This window comes from Dama dama, chromosome 30, assembly GCF_033118175.1.
Source record: "Dama dama isolate Ldn47 chromosome 30, ASM3311817v1, whole genome shotgun sequence".
Taxonomy (NCBI): Eukaryota; Metazoa; Chordata; class Mammalia; order Artiodactyla; family Cervidae; genus Dama; species Dama dama.
The window spans coordinates 50,309,324-50,332,536 of record NC_083710.1 but is presented as its reverse complement, the minus strand read 5'-3'; the positions used below and the strand labels follow the sequence as shown (position 1 = coordinate 50,332,536).

At 40.2% G+C, this 23,213-nt stretch overlaps 1 protein-coding gene across 1 annotated transcript; it reads right to left on the bottom strand.

Moving 5' to 3' along the window:
- Positions 1-3,293: 3,293 nt before the first annotated feature.
- Positions 3,294-22,404, bottom strand: KLF5 (KLF transcription factor 5). The gene is made up of 4 exons (XM_061133452.1): positions 21,821-22,404; positions 18,633-19,506; positions 17,550-17,609; positions 3,294-5,098 (listed from the first exon to the last, which is right to left on the bottom strand). The coding sequence occupies exons 1-4, from the start codon at positions 22,070-22,072 to the stop codon at positions 4,920-4,922; spliced, it is 1,365 nt and encodes a 454-aa protein (XP_060989435.1). The 5' UTR covers positions 22,073-22,404; the 3' UTR covers positions 3,294-4,919.
- Between the last annotated feature and the right edge of the window lie 809 nt (positions 22,405-23,213).

The following is a 23,213-nucleotide window of genomic DNA, read 5'->3' as shown; positions in this document are numbered from 1 at the left end:
GATTGCTGGTTTACAAAGAAAAAAGGACATTCTGAGTTTTCCTGTAGCAAACTCTTCTAATTATACATAGCTCTCATGTGATTTATTATGCTTCTTTTTGCCTTGATAATCATTTTTTATATAAATATTAAATATAAATAATTGCCAGGTTTTGTCACTGATAACTCTGGTATGAGTAAAAAGGGTGTGGGGGGTGTGGGTGGGGAGTGCCTCCTATTGATTACTTTGAGACTACAGTAAAGAATCTAACCAAAGATGGAATTTGGTTAACTTCAAAGTAGAGACCAGATTTAGTAATGGAGAATAAAGCTCTGTTTTGTTATGTTACAGTCCATGAGTTAATCCAAAGAGCTCTGGTGGGCTTAGTTGCAGATAGGAAAAGGAATCTAGCTAGATTTTGAAGAAATTTTTATGTAGGCAGGCCAAGTCGTGCTTATCTAAGGGTTCTCTAATTGGATGCCATGAAGTGATGCATTTAACACAAGATGCAATGTAAGAATGAAATAACACAATGAAGCAAAACAGAAAACGAGGTAACTTGGGCAGGGGGTGGAAGGGAGAAGGACAACTAACTGAAGATGGTTAAAACTCAGAGCGTTACTAACTTGATGTCAAATCACATCATTATGTTCTGGCTAATTGGAATCTTGTGTCTTAATCAATTTTCATCTAGTTGGGGTAGTTTGTTTATCAAGAGACTGGTCAGAGTATATTTGAATGCAGCTATTTATTTAGTGGATATGCTAATGATCGAAATTAAATTGCAGCTTTGAAAGTGTGTTAGACACTAAAATAATTCTAAAATAATTCTCCCTTTGAAAATTCACTCACAATGTTTGAAAATTCACAAGGCATTACCTGTTTGCCCACCTTGTAATCAGTTCAGTCACACACCTCATCAAGAATCCAGCACCAACACTGCACCAACAGGGCAACTGTGAAGAGGAAATCTGTTGAACATCAGACAGATTCAACCCCTTCAGGGCTTAAACCAATTCACACAGCACTGTAAAACTATTTTTGACATCTGCTTTATCAATCACTAAGAGCAGGAAAACAAAAGCAATCTGAGAAGTGGTGTTTCTTCCAAGGAGTTGACAATCTGAGGAGGAAAAACATACATGAAAGAAGTTGGAAAATATTCAAATGCTGAAGCGTCATCCTGTCTCCAAATGCAAAAGAGGTTCCACTGAGTCTGACCAAGAAAGACAGCATCTGAACTGAGCTCTGGTACACAAGGATGTGAACAGGTAGCTGGCAAGAGAAGAGAAAGGGCAGCTTTTTACATAAGGGAGAAAAGGAGACTAAAGAAAGGCAGAGAGGGACTTCCCCAGTGGTCCAGTGGTTAAGACTGCGTGCTTCCAATGAACAGGGCGGAGAACTAAGATCCCAGAGGCTGCCCGGTCCAAAAAAAAAAAAAAAAGAGAGACTAGAAACAGTTGTAATCTGTAATCTGGAGTAAATTGGTACTGAAGCGTGAGGAAGCCGAATACAGTTAAGTGGTGGAACCAAAGCAAGCAGAACATTTCTACACATAAGAAAACTTAATTCTTACAATTATCAACTGAATACTTATCCATCTCTGATGCATCATTAGACATCTGTTTTTGCTTCAGAAACCTGGTAGCCTCACTTTCTATCTCAATTTCTAGAAATAAATTTAAGCCAGAGAAATTATGTTTTTCACCCATGAAAGAATGAGGCTCCGGCTGGAGAATGAACATGCCCTCTTCTTTAGCTAGCTGTGTTGAGTGACAGGGAGAATGAAGGGTCCAGTAATGAGGAAGGCTGAATAAACTTACAATGCCAAATTACGCAACTGCAATTTTACCTTATTTTCCTCATCAGGGATTTTTCCTCTTCTTGAAAATACATGATAGTGATACTGAATTCTTTTCCTTCACTCCAAACTTTATCCTAAACTTTCACTCTAACTTCTGCTCGAAACTTTATTCTAGAAGTTTGACTTATTGCAAAGATAATACAGAATTCCTATATACCCCACTCTTAGCTTCCTCTATTTCATACTTTATTCAAATTGCCTCAGTTTTCCCCCATGTCCTTTCTCTGTTCCAGAATCCCACCATTTTGTTTTTGTTTCATTTAGGTTTCTCTCGGCTGTGACAGCTTCTCAGTTTTCCTGTTTTCAAGACCTTAAGTTTTGACTACTGGTTGGATAATTTGCAGAATGTCCCTCTATTGGGATGTCCAATGTCTTTCTCACGTGTTTTAAGAGGAAGACCACAGAGGCAAAGTCCCATTTTCATCACATCAAACCAAGGGTATATACTATGAGAACATGACTTATCTGTTGACAAGGACCTTGATCACCAGCTCAGTGTCTGGCAGGTTTTTGTAACTGTAAAGTGACCCTCTCTTCCCTCTTGGCCGTATCATACTCTTTGGAACAAAGTCACTTTATGCAGCCTGAACTTAAAAGAGTAGGGAGTTAAATTCTACCGGAGACTGGATCAACAAAAACTGGAGATCTTCTGCAGATCTCTTTCTGATTTTTTCAATCATTTTTCAATTATATTAGCATGGACTCACGGGTATAAACTAGTATACAAGTCAATCATGTTTTATACTGTTGCTCTGACATTCCTGCATCACTGTGGGAATTATGATTGCTTACAGTCTGATGTTATAAGATACATCAGGCTTATTTTGTATGTCTAGAATCAGCCTTGTCTCCAAGAAGCCCCAGTTCTTTTCACTGGAGGTGGCACTAGAAGCCAAGGTGTAGGCTCCCAGGTATATTGTTACTAGTGGTTAAAATCGACTTTGTTCTTTCAAAAAGGAAAAAAAAAGTTAAAAACCCTATCCTTGTTTTACCTCTGACAATACAACTAGGATATACAAGTAATTCTCTAACAGTTCGGTGGTTAGAACTCAGCTCTTCAACTGCTGGGTCCTGGGTTCAATCCCTGGTCAGGCAACTAAGCTTCCACAAGCCAAGAGGCACGACCAAAAAAAATTTTTTTAAACTAGGATATTCAAGTTACCTCCAGTGTCTACAAGTAATGATCTTGAAAACATAAAATCAGTAATGTATCTGTGTACTGACCAGAATAGGGAAAAGGAAATCAACATTCATGAAGCATGCTCCCCTTTATACTTTTGATATTGTAAAAACAAATTCCTCTCTTCCATGTTAAACAAAGGTAGATGCTGGTTCAAAGTGGGAATTACTTTTTTATTAACTGTCTGCATTAAACAGACCCTTTTAAATAGTTCCGAGAGAGGAATTTGCTCACTGTTTTTGCTATGGGAGGGGAAGAAGGCACAACATGAATCTTTTAGGCACTTTTTATTTTCAAAAAAAAAATTGTCGTTTATATATATAAACATTTCATTCTCTCAAAAAATTCTACAACTATACAGCTGTTTGCTCCATTATTTGCATAGGAAATGACCACAATACAAAAATAAGAGGGAAAAAGAAGCAAAACAGCAACCAATTTATGCTTTTCCTGTAAGTATGTTTCCACGTATAAACATTTTGAAGCCTCTTACAAAATATTTACACCATTTGTCATCTATGTACACGTTTTTAAGAGAAACTTCTAACAAACAAAACTATAATTTATCAAGTTATGAAAATTTTCTAAAAAAATTTACTATATTACCACAAAATAAATAAAGATAAACAATATTTTAAAAACAAAATTAAATTTTCATTTCAATTAAGACCCCTTTTGGCATTTTGCTTATTCTGCCCTTTGGTTAACAGCATCAGTGTCACATTACTATTTTATATTGCATATATGTAGCACTTACTTCCTTAAGTTTTCAACATGTCATTTATAATTAAAGGCAGACACTGAGTCAGTGTTAACAATAGATTAACTAAACTGCACTGTAATTTAGGTAAAATTACTGTGTCTCACTGTATATTACATGCAAAGTCCACATAAATTGGCATTTAACCAATTGTACTGCACAAGCAAACATCTCAGTATATGAAAACTGCATCATTAATTCAACGTTTCCGTATATGAAAACTGTATCATAAATTCAACATTCCCAAGTGAAAACTACATATTGTCCTTCTTTTCAAAAATGATACTGTTTAGCTTATTGTAAGATGTTTTAACTTTTGAATATTCTATCTTTAAGCTCTTCACAATTCATATAAAATGTAGCTTGTATTTAAAATAAACAATCCGATTTTAATCAGTGCATGAAATCTGCTTTTGAAGTTCATTTGAGTGATTTATTTCTACCTACCACAGAAATGAATTTGGTAAGGTTTTAAGAGGTTAAGAGTTAGAACCACAAGTTCTAACTGTAAATGTATTCATGGTTATTTTCAAAAGAATTATTTATGATTTTTTTCCCCAAAAGAATCTTAGAAAACGTGTAATAAACTATAAAGCTGATTTGCATATTTACAAAATTTTGAATAGCAAATATAGGCAACTCATATAAAAAACAAAACAAAACAACACATTTGTTCAATGGCTATTTGTGAATTGCCAGGTATGCTGCGTACCTCTAGAGAATTATCTTGTATTGAAAAAAAACTCCTCTGATGTCAAGCAAAATCTTGACACACAATCCAGCTGTCTTCTTGTGCCCAACGGACTTGTTTGCTAAACACTGTCACATTAAATGGTGGTGCTTTGGGAAAGAACACTGCAAACACACCCTTGCACGCCCAGCCCGCGCTGAGATGGGGCTGCCTGTCTGTGAGATGAGGGCATCTGCCTGGGTCAAGCCAGCATATAGCAAGCATTCCAGATTCGGACAAGGACCAAATACTTTGGTATTAACACAATGTATTCCCTGTTTTCTCAAATATACAAAATATACATTTCCAGTTTTGTGTTTTCGTTCTCTTTTATATATATATAGAATCAATCGTGTACTTTAAACTTCTGCCGAGTGGGCTGCGTGGGGCGGGCGGCGCGGGCAGCTCAGTTCTGGTGCCTCTTCATGTGCAGCGCGAGGTGGTCGGAGCGCGAGAAGCTGCGGTTGCACACGCCGCACTGGAAGGGCTTGGCCCCCGTGTGCTTGCGGTAGTGGCGGGTCAGCTCGTCGGAGCGCGCGAACCTCCAGTCGCAGCCTTCCCAGGTGCATTTGTACGGCTTCTCACCTGCGCAACAGACCAAGGAGGCAAGGTGAGCGGGCGCTGGCAACCCTGGACAAGGCAGGGAGTGTTGTCTGCAGAGGGGTTTCTTTCAAACTCAGGCTCTAGGGAGGAAAGGTGTGTGGATTCCTGATGAACTAGAAACTGCTCAGGGCATCTAGCGCAGAGAGTCACTGTTTGGCAGAATAGTCCTTAATTAAGTACTCTGTGTACTGTTGGAAGAACGGAAAATGGAAATTTTACGGGGGAGGGGGAGGCGCTAAATTAGGAGTTTGGGTTTAACCCATACACGAAACTATATATAAAATAGGTAACAAACAAGGATCTGCCCTATAGCACAGGCAACTGTACTCAATATTCTGCAATAACCTACATGGGACAAGAAGCTGAGAAAGAGTAGATCACGTATAAGTGAATCACTTTGCTGAACACCTAAAACATTTGCTAAAACAAAATACTGCAAATCAACTGTACTTCAATTTTTTAAAATTGTCTAAAAATTTTCTTTAAACAATTTTTAAAAATAAATGTGCAGGATGAATCAGCTCATATTTTTATGAGCACTGAGCTGCTCCTGCACATGTAAATCCATGAGATGACTAGATGAGCTTGAGCTCCTTTATTACTACGGTGCCAATATAATTTCTATACCAACCAACCCCAACTGAATCAGTGCAGGACTAATGGCTCTAAGGTGGCCAAGGGAGGAAGAAATTCAAGGAGCTGCTCACATCACCACTTAATGGACCACAACTGCGACCCTTTCCTGCAACAAAGTGGTCCTAAAAGTTTCTACATTAGCCACTGTGAAACGCCAGCACATAAGCCAGTTCACTTAACACATGGCTTTCCAAAAAGGACTAGCTCTTTGAAATTCACTCCAGTACGCATATATTCACATCTTCCCATTTTTCAGACCAAGGCAAAACAACTAGATAAAGATTAAAGCTGAATGGTGTTAAAACTTTATGCGTTTGATATTTAACAATTTCTCAACCAGATCAGGAAGTCTGGTACCAATAACTTAACTGTGGTGTCATGCACATTTAATTTCCCTTTGCAATGCACTGAACCAGAAAGGCTATCAAAATTCATTCCATCAATGATTTGTCAAATGCATACTATATGCCAGGGACTATCCTGAATACTTAGGATAAAACAAAAATGCCTGAACTCATGGAACTTATATATGTAATACATAAAAGCTTCAATTCAATCTTCCTATCTCTCTTCACTTAAATAGTGAATTAACACCTGAGCCACCACCCTACCCCTCTATCTGAGCCACTTCCCCACCCCTCTGCAATCTGTATTCTTCTTAATGTCATCTAAGGTTTGCTAGTAACCTTTCAAAACTACTCAATATTGACAGCCCAAAAGGATTCTGCCCACAATGACATGCAAAGAAACTCCCAGGTTTGTCAAAGGCCTTTGCTGTTCCTCACCACAGAGCAGCTTGACTTCATGCAATTGCCCCACATCATTGTATATTTTTGATATACAAACAAAATTAATGTCACCTTAAAAAAAAATATGACTTATCCCTTCTCCAGGGAATCTTCCCAACCCAGGTCTGCTGCACTGCAAGAAGATTCTTTACCATCTCAGCCACGAAAAAAGCACATACTATTTATAAGGCAGCCTTAATTCCCAGTTTTAGAATTAATTAATCCTATTTAAGATCGTGTATTCCTCTAAATAAACCCCCAGACCAAAGAATCTCTCACTAGGCAATCACTAGTAGTTCCTCCCTCTATTGATGCTTACCTTGGTTATAATTTTCTATGAATTTAAGATGAGAATTTGTGAGGTAAATTTGCATCTTAAAGTACTGCTGGCTTGCTGCTGAGTTTTTTTTTAATTGAAGGATAACTGCTTTACAGAATTTTGCTGTTTTCTGTCAAACCTCAACTTGAATCAGCCATAGGTATACGTACATCCCCTCCCCTTTGAACCTCCCTCCCATCTCCCTCCCCATCCCCCACCCCCAGGCTGACAACAGAGCCTCAGTTTTTTCCTGAGCCCGACAGTAAATACCCACTGGCTATCTATTTTACATATGGTAGTGTAAGTGTCCGTGTTACTCTTTTCATACATCTCCCCCTCTCCTCCCCTCTCCCCATGTCCTAAGTCTATTCTCTATGTCTGTTTCTCCATTGTTGCCCTGTAAATAAATTCTTTAGGACCATTTTTCTAGATTCCATATCTACGCGTTAGAATACGGTATTTATCTGTCTCTTCCTGACTCCACTCTGTATAACCACTGAGTTTTATATAGCATTTGAAAACTCTGAATAGCCAAACTGCTAAATTCTTCAAAATGCTTTCCTCTGCTGGAGAAAAGCCCGCGTTGCTTTGAACACTGGTTACTTAGTACCACAGTGAAATTCAACTACCTTTCTCTGCCTGATTTAACAGGATCATATTCAGGAAGTTGTAAGATTATTCAGCTGAGGCCAAATTTTAAAAGACATTGTCCACATCAACCGAGATTTCCACAGTTTGTGGTTAACGTATTTTTGCTGTCCTGATAACCACTGTGACTCCATAAAGGGTCGCATAATTCATAATATGACTCCACAACAAAACCCCACAAGGACAAAGACAGAAGGGCCAGAGCAGCCCTCTGAATTCTGTACCAGTCATTCCCCAGGGGGTTTCTCTTTCAACTCCTGGAGTGAGTGTCTCTGAGCCACCCTGCCCTTCTCCCTCTCCTCTGGCTCCAAACCAACACACAAACACTTTTTATGTTTTTAATTCCCTTTCAGGTTCCTATTGCTCCATTTTTAAAATGCCCACCTCAACTTCCTTAAGTGTTTTTTTTTTCCCCCTCTTATAGAGTAAATTCAAAGAATTTAAGCTAATACACTTAAACCTTTTAAGTAACCAGAAATAAACCACTTTTCTTTTGCTTATATTCACATATATTTAATACACAGAAATGTCTTAAGGCCAGTAGTAAATGCAGCTATCATTCTTGTCAGTGTAAATCAAACAGAAAAAGTTTTTTTGCACACAAGTGTTTGTTCTTGTTCCCTGTGAAAAATAAATCACCAAAACAAACAGGTTGGCTAAATACTTCACTGTCATTTAACGCGAAGAGAAAGTTATTTCTGATGTCTGAGGCAAGGGAAAAAAAATTCCTAAAGTGCCCCGATTTAAAAAGGAGTCATTCTAGTCTTTTGAATTGAATAATTAAATGGCAAGAAAACTGAATTTTCAAAGTTTACTTAAGAAACAAGGGACACTAGACTCTTTTTGTTCACTATTTTTATTGGCTAGGAAGCAATAAACTGCATCAGTATTTTTAAAAGTTTACTTTACTGATTGGTTGAAAAACGGTAGCCATGAAAGTTTCTAAAACAGTTGGGGTTTTGCTCTCAATTTATACGTATCTATAGAGTATTCAGCCAAGAATACCAGTTTCTGGATGTTAGTCATGGGGCCGGAGCTTTACCACAGAAGTGAGGACAACTGTTCCCCACTTGGGGCAGTTTGTACAGGATCTGTTCAAGTGTCAACACCGCTCAAGTAAAACACTGTAGAGGAAGCTGGTACCCAATTTCTGGCCAAATAAATAGCAGATTCAGGTCTTTCTTCCTCAGCCAGAAACACTATGCATAGTACTTCTGGGAAACCAAACTAACTTCCTTTAAGTTATTTCAACAGGATAGAGCTTTCAAAAGTTTAATTGGATTTTTACAGAATCTCCTTCCAATACCACCAATTTAAAATATTTAGTTAAGCTCTTTCAACATCAACTGTATTTTTAAGTTCTCATGCTGTTGTTAATGTGAAACTTTCCAAAGGCAAGAAGAAAAAAAAGTGACAAATATGTACAGCACAAAAGACAAGCTTCAGCTTTATCTCAAATAAAGTATATACTTTCTCATATAAAATTACCAGGACTCTTTTACTACAAATCCTTAATCCTTTTATTTTAAAAGGATGGTTAAATATACATGTTGTCCATACTGATGGAGTCAATGTTATGCAAAACCATTACCAGGAGGAGGAGGGAGCAGGTAGACAGACACTGAGTGCATACTCCGAGACTCAGGTACTCATATTTCATTTATCCTCAACAACAACTCCAAGAGTTAGAAGCAGAACAAGTAGGTCATGATAAGAGAAGCCTGGCCTGCCACTTTTCCTCAATGTTCCAGTTATATCCTCCATTAGCAAACACTGATACAGGCTCTGTGTGAATGATGTAAGGAATGCACAGATATTGTTTACCTCTACATAAAGATTCTAAAGCCTTTTGTCCAGGTCAGTTAACAACTAGCCTAATGGACTCAAAGCAGGCCTTAAATCCCAGACTGTCTGAAGCATAGGACACAGCCTGGCTGAGCCAGCCCCCAAGGACACCCAACTTTCAGGACGTGTAGAGTTCTGAGTTGTCCTGTGCTGGGACTGACAATCTCCAAATGTCACCTAATGATGGCTCTCCTTTGCCCTAGGCTAAAGGAACCCTAAGCAAAAGAGAAGGGGACTACAGAGGATGAGATGGTTGAATGGCATCACCAACTCAATGGGCATGAGTTTGAGTAGACTCAGAGTTGGTGATGAACAGGGAAGTCTGGCATGGTGCAGTCCATGGGATCGCAAAGAGTTGGATATGACTGAGCAACTGAACTGAAAGGAACATCAATGAGTTAGCAGAACGTGTTTGCTAAGTATCTGAAAAGTCTTTAGTGATGAACTTAAAAATCAGCTATTTTTTTTTCTGTTGAATAGACTGAAAAATGACTTATAAATCTACCACACTAGAATGGGAAGTTTCTCTGCTTGGCTGAACATGTTCAATAGATTCACACTAAGGCCTTTTCCTAGAATGTTCTGCATAGATTCTTCTAACAAAAGAAAAGTATCATAGATGGAAATATTTATCTTATTTATTTTAGGTAACCTTTTTGTTACAACAAATTTTATATCTGGTTTCCTTCCTGATGCTAAAACTAAATCCAATCAATTATATTTGATAGAGGTCAAAAATCAGAATTAAAGTCAACATTTAGTAAAGGAGAGTAATATGTACTAACAATCATAACCTGTATCAGGTGACTTGCAAAATGCAAAGAATAAGGCTTGGTCTCTGGCCTCAAATAGCTTAACATCCATATTCTATTCTGACTGTTAAAGTGGAATAAATTATTTCAATAGTCAATAGTGTGTTAGTCACTCAGTCGTGTCTGACTCTTTCGTGACCCCATGGCTCCTCGTTCATGGAATTCTCCAGGCAAGATACTGGAGTGGGTTGCCATTCCCTTCTCCAGGGGATCTTCCCAACCCAGGGATGGAACCTGGGTCTCCTGCATTGCAGGCAGATTCTTTACCATCTGAGCCACCAGGGAAGCCCCCCTTAAGCTTAATCCTTAGAATTTGAGTCCTTGATGTGCAAAATGAGCTCTTATTTCAGGAGGAAAATATTTTCATGCAATTCAGTAATCATCAGATCTTTTCCCATCACTAGAGACTTAAGGAATTTAGATTCTAAAACAGTATGCTGCTGCTGCTAAGTCGCTTCAGTCGTGTCCAACTCTGTGCGACCCCATAGACAGCAGCCCACCAGGATCCCCCGTCCCTGGGATTCTCTAGGCAAGAACACTGGAGTGGGTTGCCATTTCCTTCTCCAATGCATGAAAGTGAAAAGTGAAAGTGAAGTCGCTCAGTCTTGTCCAACTCTTCGCAACCCCGTGGACTATAGCCTACCAGGCTCCTCCATCCATGGGATTTTCCAGGCAAGAGTACTGGAGTGGGTTGCCATTGCCTTCTCCGTCTAAAACAGTATACATTCTAATAAAAGGTTTTTAAAAAAGAGAAGCATTAATCCCAAGATTAAAGAAACTCATAGGGAAATATTAGATATCTTTAAAAGCACAAAGTAAGGTGATTTGAACTCATTAATTCATATTTTTATATATCTTCATCAGTAATTTTATATTAAAATTTTTTACTAAAGGTCACTGCAGTACACCTCCTATACTTGGCAACAGAAGGGCAGGCATTTCATTTCAAAGAAGTATTCGCAAAATGTACCTAATGTACATCCTGGGCTTCCCTGGTAGCTGAGATGGTAAAGAACCCACCTGTAATGCGGGAGATCTGGATTTGATCCCTGGGTTGGGAAGATCCCCTGGAGAAGGGAATGGCAACCCACTCTAGTATTCTCGCCTGGAGAATTTCATGGACAGAGGAGCCTGGCAGGCTAGTGTCCATGGGGTCGCAAAGAGCCAGACATGACTGAGTGACTTTCACTTCACTTTACCTAATGTTTACTTGATCGAGTATCCCTGTCAATAATCTGCTCACTTTAAGGAAACTAATTAAAAGGCTGTATTAAGAAATTCCCTTCTTTCTTCTGTGCTTATCTTTAAAACGTGACTCACCTGATTCCTTCCAAAAAACCTATAAAGAATCCAAGAGAAATCATTCCACTTCTCTGTATTTCCATCATCACTTAAATTTGATCTAAATGATTGATCTGTACTGGCACAGATACTGCTGAATGAAGGCTGTATTCTGCCTCTTTACTAGCCATGAAAGTTCCTCAAACACAGAGACTGCCTTCTATTGCCATACCTCCCTATGCACCTTTGGTTAACCAGTGTCCTGAGGCTGACCAACTTGGGAATTTTCATTCATGAAAAGGCGGGAAGGGAAAAGACGGGAAAGCATCTGAAGGCTACCATACTGTGTCTTTGTTTTTTCCACGTCCTCACCTGCGGCAGGGTTTTCCCTGGTTCCTTCTGCCGAGGACCACTGAGTGTTATCTGACTAAACAAAGAACCGTACTTTTAGCCTCTTCAGTAGGACATGCTCTGGATCAGTTTATTATCCATCCTGAAGTTATACAAGGGTAAATCAACTCTACATAAATGAGTTTTCTTTTCCAGAATTGGACTGGATTTGAGGGAAACCAAGGAACTGTGGAGCTCCTCGTGCTGGTCAAAGACAGACACAGAACAGGGGTCACTCTGTGTCTGACTCTTTGCGACCCCCTGGACTGGAGTCCGCCAGCCTCCTCTGTCCATGAAATTCTCCAGGCCAGAATACTGGAGCGGGTAGCCACTCCCTTCTCCAGGGGATCTTCTCAACCCAGGGATCCAACCAGGGTCTCCTGCATTGCAGGCAGATTCTTTACCATCTGAGCCTCAAGGCTTCTGGACAAAAACATCCTCTTATCATTGATAGTGTTAATGAAATACCAGTTCCTGATTCTCCTGACAAAAATGACATTCAGATTCACTTTCTTGTAACAAGAACCCAAAGTAGAATTTTTAAACAGTAAAGTCTCGGTGAAATATTTTACCCTTTTTTAACCAAAATAGAAAAATTCTATATTTTCATTTTTCTAGTACTGAATGAGTCCTGATTATCCTTTCCTTAAATTTGCACTTAACCTGGTCATCTTGACCTGGATGGAGATTCTTTCCAGCTCTAAAAGGTGTGCATTTATACAGTAGTCACAGGTATATTCTTCTGCCTGGATGTTTTTTAATGAAAGTTACCTATGGGGCACTTCTAAAACAGCAACTCACCTTAATCAGAGTTGTAAGAGATTCTTGGATATAAATAATACAGGCTGACAGAATAGGAATGCTGCTACAGAGATACTTGCTAAACTAGGACATTACTTTGTTTCTAATCTTTCACCTGAAAAGATGTAGGTCATCAAGTAAACAGCTACTACATTCTTTAAAACTAAAAATATCTGCCAAAGTAAAAACTTTTGGTGATTAAAATATTTTACTTTTAAAAACATTACGCTCCTCTATCTTCACAGCTAATTGTTTCTATCTCAACTTCTGCTATTCTATTTAGTCCATTTACAACTATCTTCTCCCACTAATCTATAAAAAGAAAAGGGAAGAGATTCTCTTTGGATTCTCGAAAAAGTCAAAAACGTTTGCTTAATCAAATTATACTTCTTAACCTTCCACATGCTTTATCATCTCAAAACAATGTTTAATCAATTTCCTATGTAAATGTAAATGTTTTTCAGATGAAAGATCAAGTCCCAGAAGCAAAGTTAAACCTTTCCCATGAGTCATTAAAAAGAAATTGTTTCTAAGCTTCTATGCTCATAAATACCTTTCCAGGCATCTAAACCAGTGACTCTTAGAGCCACTGTTTTTTTTTTTTTAAATGTTATCTTGAACTTGTCAATATAGAAAAATAAATTTCAAAGCTGCAAACAAAGTAACTTAAGAATGTCTAACTGGTAACACATAACAGGCTAAATTGGATACTTTTTCCTGCAGTTTTCAAATATAAACTCAAAAAAATTAGTGAGTACTAATTTCATCCTGCAAAATTTTTTCACCTCTACCAACAATGATCTCTAGATCCAAACTGCATGATCTCCACTAAGGCTATATACATATATATGGAGACATATATGTGTGCACACATGTATCTAAAATCTTATTCTGATTTTAACGCTAAAATCATTTTTTAAGGAAATGAATTCCTTTCTATATTTTTTAAAATGTTTTACCACTTCCCACAGTTCCACAAAAAAAAAGGAATAATTCATGTTCAGAACATTTTGAATGTTTTCTATTTGTGGGGAAGTGCTGCAAATAAAAATACCTTTATTATCAACATGGGCAGTATTTTAAAACAAAAATCTATACCTAAGACATTCAATGGATAGTAAGTGTAGAGCAAGGAACTAAATAGGAATTTATACCTAGGGATTTTTAAGTATACAAAATGAAACTAAAATCAACTGAGCAATAAATCTCTAGCAGAGATTATGTATTTTGAAGTACACACATTAATATAAATGTCATTAGAAAAGTGTTCTACCCAGGAAGTGAGACGGCAGGTGGGAATTTAGCCCCTTTACAAGTAGTCTTGGGCTAGAAATCTTTCCAAGGCTTACTGTGAAATTCTTTCTTAAACAAGGAATCCCAAATACAGCTGTAAGATTTTAACAGGACAGTGCTTCACCCACGGTCCACTTCATGTTGTTACGTTATTTGTATGTTTCCATTTTTTGGGGGGGAGGGGTGCTTCCAATTGTCCTTCTCTTGTCAATCGGTGGCAGTCATTCTGGGATCATGCAGTCCCCATATAGCAACCTGGGCAGAGTCTGGATCCAAGGGCTACTGACCCTGCCGCCCAATGTGTGCCGCTCAGACTATGAACAACTGCTCACCTTCGGCCCTGCTCCAGAGAGCTGACAGATGATCACAAAACCTTACCATCCCCTCTTTTCCCAACTGCTTTACCATATACTCCAGGGTTAAGTGCACAGCCACACATGTGACTAAAACTGCTCAGATTTCAAACATCTGTATTCAGAGTGCACTGTTTGCTTTTTCAGAACTCTTTCTTTAGAAAGTAAGTACTTTTTACTAAAGTGTAAACACAATTTTCAAAGAAATTTCCACACTCAATGTAAAAGCCACATTTCAACTCATGGCATACCAAGAAACAAGGATTGGGTGACAAATGTTTTCAATTTCTTTTTAAAATGCTGTTAAAAGGACAAATATTTTTATTTGGAAATATACACTTCTTGACACTGTTGCCTAAGTAGCCATACTTATTTCTAATCAGAGGCACGGCATATAAATATATATATATGCTAGAAGTAATACAAAAACACTTCCACACAGGTAATAAGGATATCCCTATAGGCCAGTAAGTATGCAATCACATATATATAAAAGACACAGCATGGTCTTTACAATTTTTTCCCTAGAATAGAGGCAACATCAATTTCAGGTATTTTGTCTAACCATATAGAGCTTTGTATTATTTTTGTATATTCTTTCTGAATAAAGAAATCAAAATGTATAAACTTAGAAAAACTTGAATGCTATAAGACTTCTAACTGCTATTTTCTACTCTTTCATCTTGAATTTTTTTAAAAAACCATCCTGTTTCAGAAAGACTATGTCCTTAACGTTCAGTTTACAAGTCAAGAAGCATTTGCCATCTAAAATCCAGAATAAGCAATTAAACAGAACTCAGGTGTAGGTTGCTTTAATTGCTTAAAACATTTTAAAAACATAAGGTAACTTGACATTTTAAAGCAATTACAATTATTTTCTAAAGAAGTCCTAGGGTCCTGCACATTCTGCCTATAGTGGCAATCATTAAAAAGTTTTTATATCAAAAATACAATATCAACATTCCCATATATATTTTTAAAGTCCTCTAACAAAAAAAGCTAATTACATGAGAGAAGTTATTTAGAAATACCTGGGCCTTTAAAGGAAGGAGGAAAAAAAAAAACACTTCGCTAGCTTCAGATACATTCATTAAAAAACAACAGGGTGGGGAGGATGCAATGAGAGCACACGGGTAATTTTCAAAGGCATTGTGTAGAAACTAAAAATGAGGAGAAAACAACCTCAATGCTCTATGATTACCCAAGAACGGGTTTAGCCAGATGAACAAGTCTGCCACAAACCCTCCTCGAGGCATCTGAAAGGCTATCAAACAAAACTTTATTAAACTGGATTACGGGGTCTCACTCATCAGATGTCAATGGACACACATTTATGATCAGGTGAAAAAGTCAATGCATGGGATTCAAACTAGGCCTACATCTTTTTAGTTGGTTTTTATCTTTTTTAGTATGAGCGTCGTTAAGACAACCCACTATTAAATTTCCCTGCCAGCAGGTCAAGTTCCAGAAGCCCAGGTATAAGCATTCAGAGCACTAAACCCTGCCAGGGGTTGCAAGGCCATTTAGATATGCCCTGACTACATCCCGGCAATAAGCAGTTGATTGCATCAATATATGGAATCACGCTCCTCCTTTATTAGGAGACTTTAACCTCAGGAGAAACATTGTTTCCTCCTTCCTATCTCCCATTTCAAGGACTTTCAAAGAGAAAGGACAAGAGCTCAAAAGTTCTGAAGTTATTTCCTCTCCTCAATCATAATTCAGGTAAAAACCCATTTTCAATGTTTCTTCCTAAATATATAACATATATTCTATAAAAGCATTGTTTAGTATTTCTATAGAGACTGTTTTCATGGTTTTGTCATTTGTATGCTGAAAACTTCAGATTGAGTTTACATGCTTAATGTATATTTAAGTATAAATATAACTTCTACTTTGGGATTCAGAGATAGCCTTTTTGTCTCTACCTAAAAACTTCAGGTTGAAACAACCCACTGGTTTCACTGATAAATACAGATGTCTTTTCTTTAAAAGCAATTTCTCAGAAAGCCCTGGAATCTACCATTGTCGCCAACACTATTTAGATTTTAAGTAGCGTTTATCACTGGAATATCAAGCAATACTTCCCAATGCGCATATGAAATGTCTGCAGCCATGTTCCTATTTGAGCTCTATCTCAGCACTGACCTTTGTTCAAAGGCTTTTACTTTTTAATGCAGCAGTTAGAGATAACTACTTCATTTATCAAAACTCAATTTCCATAGTAACATCTAGCCTGGGGAGATTCAAGTCCTCACACTAATCCAGCAGCCCATTCAAAGGAACTGTTGAATACTTTGGTTTCCATAGCAATGATGGAATAAAACATTTTGCTAGGTCATTGCTTTTATTAGCAAACTTATTCTCTGAACTTTAGGTTAAAGCTGCATTTACGGAGAGGAAAAAAAACACAATCACTTTGTATAGGTTCTTTCCTTTAGGCCTATCCTTTTAAGAAAATCACTAATGGTAACCACCCATAGTTTTAAAAATACTTTGGGTTATTTGGAGATTTTTACAGCTTGCCACCACCTAATTTCATCCTCAAATAAGTTCTGATATAAAGTTTTGAAATTAAAAAGCATTTTAAAATGAGTGTATAGATCTGACAAAAGTTTTTATAAAATTATAGTGGCTAAATATTTTAAACACGGATGAGATATTAGCTGGAATAAAGTCTCTCCCATGTACAATATGGACTGGCGTAGAATGTAAAATAGCTTTTAAACCACGACCCTAGTTTTGCCTGATTTTAGTATTTTTCAATTTCCAGCCCACCTTTTACCAGCAGGGAAAACATGCTAAACACAGATATTTTAGGCTCAAGGTGAAATTAAGATAATTTATTAAGCAATTACACTTTACCTGCTAAATGGAAAAGGCTTTAGTGTTTGATGTAGTTTTATAGAAGCCAGCTGATTTGTTACGGAGGGAGAAAATGAGTTACATTTTTTTCCTTCAAGATAGGAATAGCAGTGCCATTAAAGTTTTAAAATCCATTAGTAAACATCGTTGTTTATGTTTGGGAGCAATTAATTCTATGTGAGGTGACAGGGCAAGGCCTTAATGAGGGAACATCAGCCTTCCTGGAACCAAACTTTTTCATCGAACTGAATTTTGAGCCAAGGCAGTGCTGAAAAAGGTAAGCCATTAAAAAATAAAAGTTGACAGAAGAAAGAAGAGATCAAACACGTGCTGGCTTTTAAAAGGATGAATACCACTTATACTATTTACACAACTCACAGAATTAACAAGAAAATTACATACCAGTATGAGTCCTCAGGTGAGCTTTTAAATGAGAAGACTTTGTATAAACTTTTGTGCAGCCTGAAATAAAGGAGAAGAAGAACAGCGTGTCATTCTGGAGATCCTTTTGAAATCTTTACATCTGATGATTCAGTGTTTAAAATCGGGCTTTAAAGATGAAATCTCTCATGCAAGGAGATATTTGAAGCTTCAGTTTTAAGAGATGTTTTTAAGCATACTCCCCTATTACCTGATTAAAGGTATAAAGTGATTTGCTTTATGTTTCACTTTAGCAAGAAAGAAAGCAGACAATCAAGCCAAACTACAAATGGGAAATCTATGTTTATACCAGTAGGTGCTTTATACTAGTAACACATACCTCGGTGATTTAAAAAATGTTAATGGCTCTAGAGCTGACAATGTTAAACCATTATCCAAGATGACTGCAATTTTCTGTACTCCCACATTTCTTGTTTTTTCATTTAGTTATGTCATGTCATATCATGTACCAGAGTCAATAAATTATACCCTGTATTAATCATAAACTAGCTTATGCCAGCAACTTGTAGATATATTCATCACCGTCATCAATTTATATTTTGGGCCACATACCTCATTCAAGAAAGAGCATATGCTCACATGCTATCAGAACCAACCTTGAAATCTATTCTGTAGATGGTCTTGTCTTGTACCAACCCACTCTTCATTACCACCCCTTCTTTTCCCCTGTGTTACTTAAGCAATCCCTTTCCAGGGTACTTAATTTAGAATTAAGAAGTCCAATTTACATTGCCACAGTAAACAAAGTAAGTGAGCAAGACTCTCATGTATTTAACATTAAAAAGAAAAGAGTTCAGTACCTTTTTTTGGCCCCATAATATTCCAAACTGGTTTTTTTTTTAATACATCAAATAAGTACAAAGTAACTAAACGGTTACTTGGGTAAGGCCCTGGAGACTGGGATGCGACAAGAGCGGAGTAGGTGAATTTTTTTAACTGTCAACCACTACTCTCCCACGTAAAGTTGGAATGAGAGGTGGAAAATGGCACACACGAACACACTAAACACACACACTGATTCTTTAACCAGGTAGGATCACATACCCGGGTAATCGCAGTAGTGTATGCGTCGTTTCTCCAAATCGGGGTTACTCCTTCTGTTGTATCTGACAGGCTGGATGTTTTGCGAAGTAACTGGCAGGGTGGCAGGTAAATTTGGATTATGAATTGCCAGTTTAGAAGCAATGGTAGCAGCATAGGATGGAGGTGGGGTTAAATTCTGAAGCATCTCTGCTTGTCTGTCTGGACTTCCAGGCTCTGAGCTTGGTGGTGATGGGGGAAAGTAAGTGGCCTGCTGGGGAAGAAACTGACTTGGCATGGTGTATGTGCAAGGGGGCATGCTCTGGAATTGCTTCATGGCGGTCGGCGGGACGGCGGAGGTGTGGGTGTTAAGGCCTGCCATGGCGGCTGACATTGAAACGTTAAGAGTGTCCATCACTGCTGTCTGGTTGGTAGAACTGGGCATATCTAGATCCGGTGTATTCAGGAGCTGATACAGATGGCCCTGCTGGGGAGGGACAGAGAGATGAAGGTCTGGTGTAGGAAGTTCTTGTTTGATGAAAATATTGTTCACCTCTGGAGCTGCGGTCTGGTGGGAGCTGAATATGCTGGTGAACTCGGGGAGGGCCTGGGTTGGGGCCGGAGGAGGGGCGGTCGTCTCACTCTGGTGGCTGAAAATGGTAACAGGTTCTGTCTTGATGTGTGTTACGCACGGTCTCTGGGATTTGTAGAGGCCAGTTCTCAGGTGAGTGATGTCAGGGAGGAAGACGTTCATGTTGATACTGTAGGGTAACCCTTCACTGTCAGTGAAGAACTGGTCTACGACTGAGGCACTGTCTCGTCTATACTTTTTATGTTCTGGTATTATAGAAACTGGAGGAAGCTGAGGTGTCAGGTACTTCTCCATTTCACATCTTGTCTAAAAAAGAAGAGATAGAAACATGTATAATCCACCCAATTCATCATCCCGGGAAGAACAAACTGTGCTTACTAAAAATTCCCCCAACAATCTCTATGAAAAGTACCAAGGCAAACTCCTCTAAGTGTGCCTTATATAAACATATCAGGTTTATTTGTCAACTGTGTAACAAATGGTTCACCAAAAACCTTACGAAACTGTTTATAACAAGTGTTTGGAAAAATCGCCACCAGTCAGCCCGAGACAAAAAGTGAAAGAGACAAATCAAGAAGAAAAAGGAAGCAAAGAGAAAAAAATGTTCCTTTCTGATGCAATAATAAAGTATACTTTATCATCACTCATATACAAGCAGGATTCTCTGCTCCATTACAACTGAAAATACAGTATTGTAATAAGGCCAAATTATCTCTTATTCATGTCATATAGGTAAATCCAGTGGTTGAAAAGGAAAAAAAAACCCTCAGTAAACCTTTATGGTTAAGGTTAATATTGCAAAATTTTCTCTTTTTTTTGCCTGGGTAGATATTGCTGAAATAGCTAATATAAAACATATTCTTTGTCTATTTAAGTGCCTTTTCCAGTTTACAGTTCAATGGAAACCTAAATACAATGTTTTGAGCAAAACACAGTATCCACTGAGAGAACAAACCAACTTCTCCACCAGTTTGATCTAAATGTTGATTTTAATCAGCAGATTCTGTAATTGGTTAATAAGATAATGAAATGTTCCTATTCATATCCCTATCTAAAACAGATCTTTAATTACCTAGGGGAAAACCATTCCTTTGGTAGAGTGGTGCTAAGGGGCCGTGGGTGGAGAGAGGCTGCTAGTAGCCAGCACAGTCATCAGCCAAACATTTATCGTGTCCTCAGTGGGCCAAGGCTACATTCCCCCTCACTCTGTAAAAAGCTCAGTCATCCCTTATCCTCCTGTGTCTTCTAAGCAGCAAACTGACAAATGCCCACATGGTTTTAAAAGGGTGATTTTTCCTCTTTAGGACACAGTCCAGCTTGTAACTGGTCTCCCTCAGTCTTTTGCAGCTATCATCTTTCCTGGTATATACAACACAAACTTCTAAAATTTTTAGCACTGAAAGGAGATTTCAACAGAAACACACACATACGAAGCAACACCCCCAACTAGATGCTCACAGAACTATTAACCGTGGCATTTTAACAAGTGAATAACAGTCTTTTTTTTTTTTTGCTACTACTTAATTTCAGCTATCAGACCCCGAGATCATTTCGTGTGGATATAGACTCGGGTTTCCCGCAAAGATACGATTTAAAAATAAAAACGCGCTGGTCTTGTGAGTCACATCTCTGACAAATTCCACTGCCTCTGCACAGCACGGTGGCATTCGCAGACCCCCGGAGCAGGAGTTGGGTATAGCAAATACACAGTATACCAAGGGGCTATTAAATGAAGCGTCTTGAAATAAACCGAACTAAACCCTTTCGTGCGCTTTGCTCCCATGGTGGTTAGTGGTTTCTGATTTTAGCTCTTCCAGCTGTTTGCATGTGGGTATGTTTCCAATTTTTTTTTTTTTCCCTGGGACAGGCTAAAAGTCCCGGGAAGTTTTTTCTGGGCTATATGACTCCCTGCGTGGGCGAAAGAAACAGGCGGTTGCTCTAATTCGGCTGCCGGGCAAGTGTAAAAGCCAACTGCCAGCTTTCAACGCGGCTCCGGGAGGAAATTTACGCGCAGATGAAGAAAACAACACCTCCCGGTCCTTCTTTTTTTCTTTCTTTTCTAAGAAAAAATAAGCGCTCCAACACCACCTTAGCTTTTCTAACTCCCGTTTCCCAAAGGAGCCCTACGATCGCGTCTAAAGCAGGTTGCACCAAGCGATATAAAACTAGCACCCCGAGGGGCCTCCCTCCAGCACCCCCTCCCACCCCGATTTGCGTTCCCACTGAACCCGGGACGCCGTGGGTCGGGACAGCGGGTGACCTCCAAGGCCAGGGCAGCGGGAGGAGGCGGATTTAGGGGACACACGGAACCGAGGACCGGCGTAAGGAACGAGCTTTCATCCCCCAAATGGCAGAAAAACAACTAAGGTGCGCGTGAGCACCAGTTCCCTCCTTAACCTTTCCCGGAAAGAGCTGCCAGGGCAGACTCCCCATAGACTCACTCCTTCGGGTGCCCCCACCAGGCCAGGAGGGCAGGGCGGGGCTGCCCCCCAGCCCTGGGCCGCGGTGCGCCCCGACGCGCGCCCCAGCCTGGAGCGGCCCCTGTCGCCCGCGCGCCGCAGCGGCGGGACACGCCCGAGGCCCGGGAGGGAGGCGGAGGGAGGGGAGCGGCTCTTCCTACCTGGACCAGCTCCTCGGCGGGCAGCCGCGGGCCTGCGGCGGGCGGCGGCGCCGGCTGTGGCGGCGCGGGCTGCGCCTGCGGGTGGTGGTGCGGGTGCTTCAGCTCGTCGCCGGGGAAGAGCGCCGCGTCGCGGGCCGGGTTCGCGGCGCCCAGCACGGGCTTGAGCTGCGCGAACACGGGCTCGTCCTGAGGGGCCGGCGGCTGGGGCACGGGTCCCAGGCGGGCGCTCATGGTCAGCACCCGCGTAGCCATGGGCACTCGGGGGTGGGGGTTGGGGGCGGTTCCGGGCGCGGGGCGCGAGTCGAGCGCGCTTCCCACGTCGCCCACGCTGCTCGGGTCGGCGAGCTTGGCTCTGGACGGACCCCTCAGCTCACAAGCAGGCGCGGTTTTCAAAGGCGCGCACGAAAACCCAAACTCTTCCGCTCCGCCACGCGTAAACGCCGATGTCCACCCGGCGACCACTTTCTCCCGCCCCGCCCCACCGCGTTCCCCAGCTCCCCGGAGTCCGCTCCCGCCACTGCCTGTCTCCGCGAGCGAGCTGCTAGCGCGCGTACCTGCCCCGCGACTACTGACACTTGACGCCCGCCTCTATTTTACCCAACTCCAGGGAGGCGGGGCCAGTCGGCCAGACTGGCAGCGCTCCGACGAATCGCGGTGCCCCGAAGCTGGCCGGGCCTGAGCGGCTGGCCTATGAAAAGAGAGAAGCTCGGCCAGAGCCCCGCCTCCGCCAGGCGGACCGCACCCCTTTCGGGCCACGAGCTTCGCGCGCAGGGCGGCCGCGCAGTTTGTACACAACCTCTCTGACAGATTGGGCTGGCGGAGACGGGGGCGGAGGGAAAAAGAGAAGCGAGTGGAATCTGGGGAAGAGAGGGAATTCGGGTGGAGACGTGGAGGGAGATCTCTTCGTTCTGTTCTCTGCCAGGATTAGCGAGAAAAAGAGTTTTGCACGCCTTAGGTGTTGTGCAAGGACCTGAAACTCGCAAGTTGAAACCTAGAAGGCAGCTAGGTGGGGGCGCTAAGGTTTTGGAGAGTTTTGTTTAATAAGCGTGTATTTTTAAATATACAAAATGTAGTTTTCTTTAGCGCAAAACTAGGGGCGATGTGATAAACATTTAAAAACAGCCCTTGTCTCTGTGTATCTTTAGCAGTGAATAAATCCCTTCAGCAAAGCAAATTTGGAATGTCCTGAATAAAAGGTTTAATGGCAGGTATTTTTTTTTTTTTAAGTCCTTACATAAAAGCTTGTTTTTTTTTCCCTTGCAGTATTTAAATGGGTAGGAGAAGTTTTCACACACATTTCAACCTCGTATACCCCTCGTATCTGGGTATGGAGAGGAGGGAGATGGGGCACATGAATTTTCAAGTTTTTAATATTTACACTGTTGATTCTAGC

Excerpts from the sequence above, each read along its gene's own strand:
- KLF5 (XM_061133452.1), bottom strand. The coding sequence starts at position 22,072 with ATGGCTACGCGGGTGCTGACCATGAGCGCCCGCCTGGGACCCGTGCCC. Across the intron at positions 19,507-21,820 it reads CCGCCGAGGAGCTGGTCCAG|ACAAGATGTGAAATGGAGAA; the intron begins GTAGGAAGAGCC and ends CTTCTTTTTTAG. Across the intron at positions 17,610-18,632 it reads ACACTACTGCGATTACCCGG|GCTGCACAAAAGTTTATACA; the intron begins GTATGTGATCCT and ends CCTTTATTTCAG.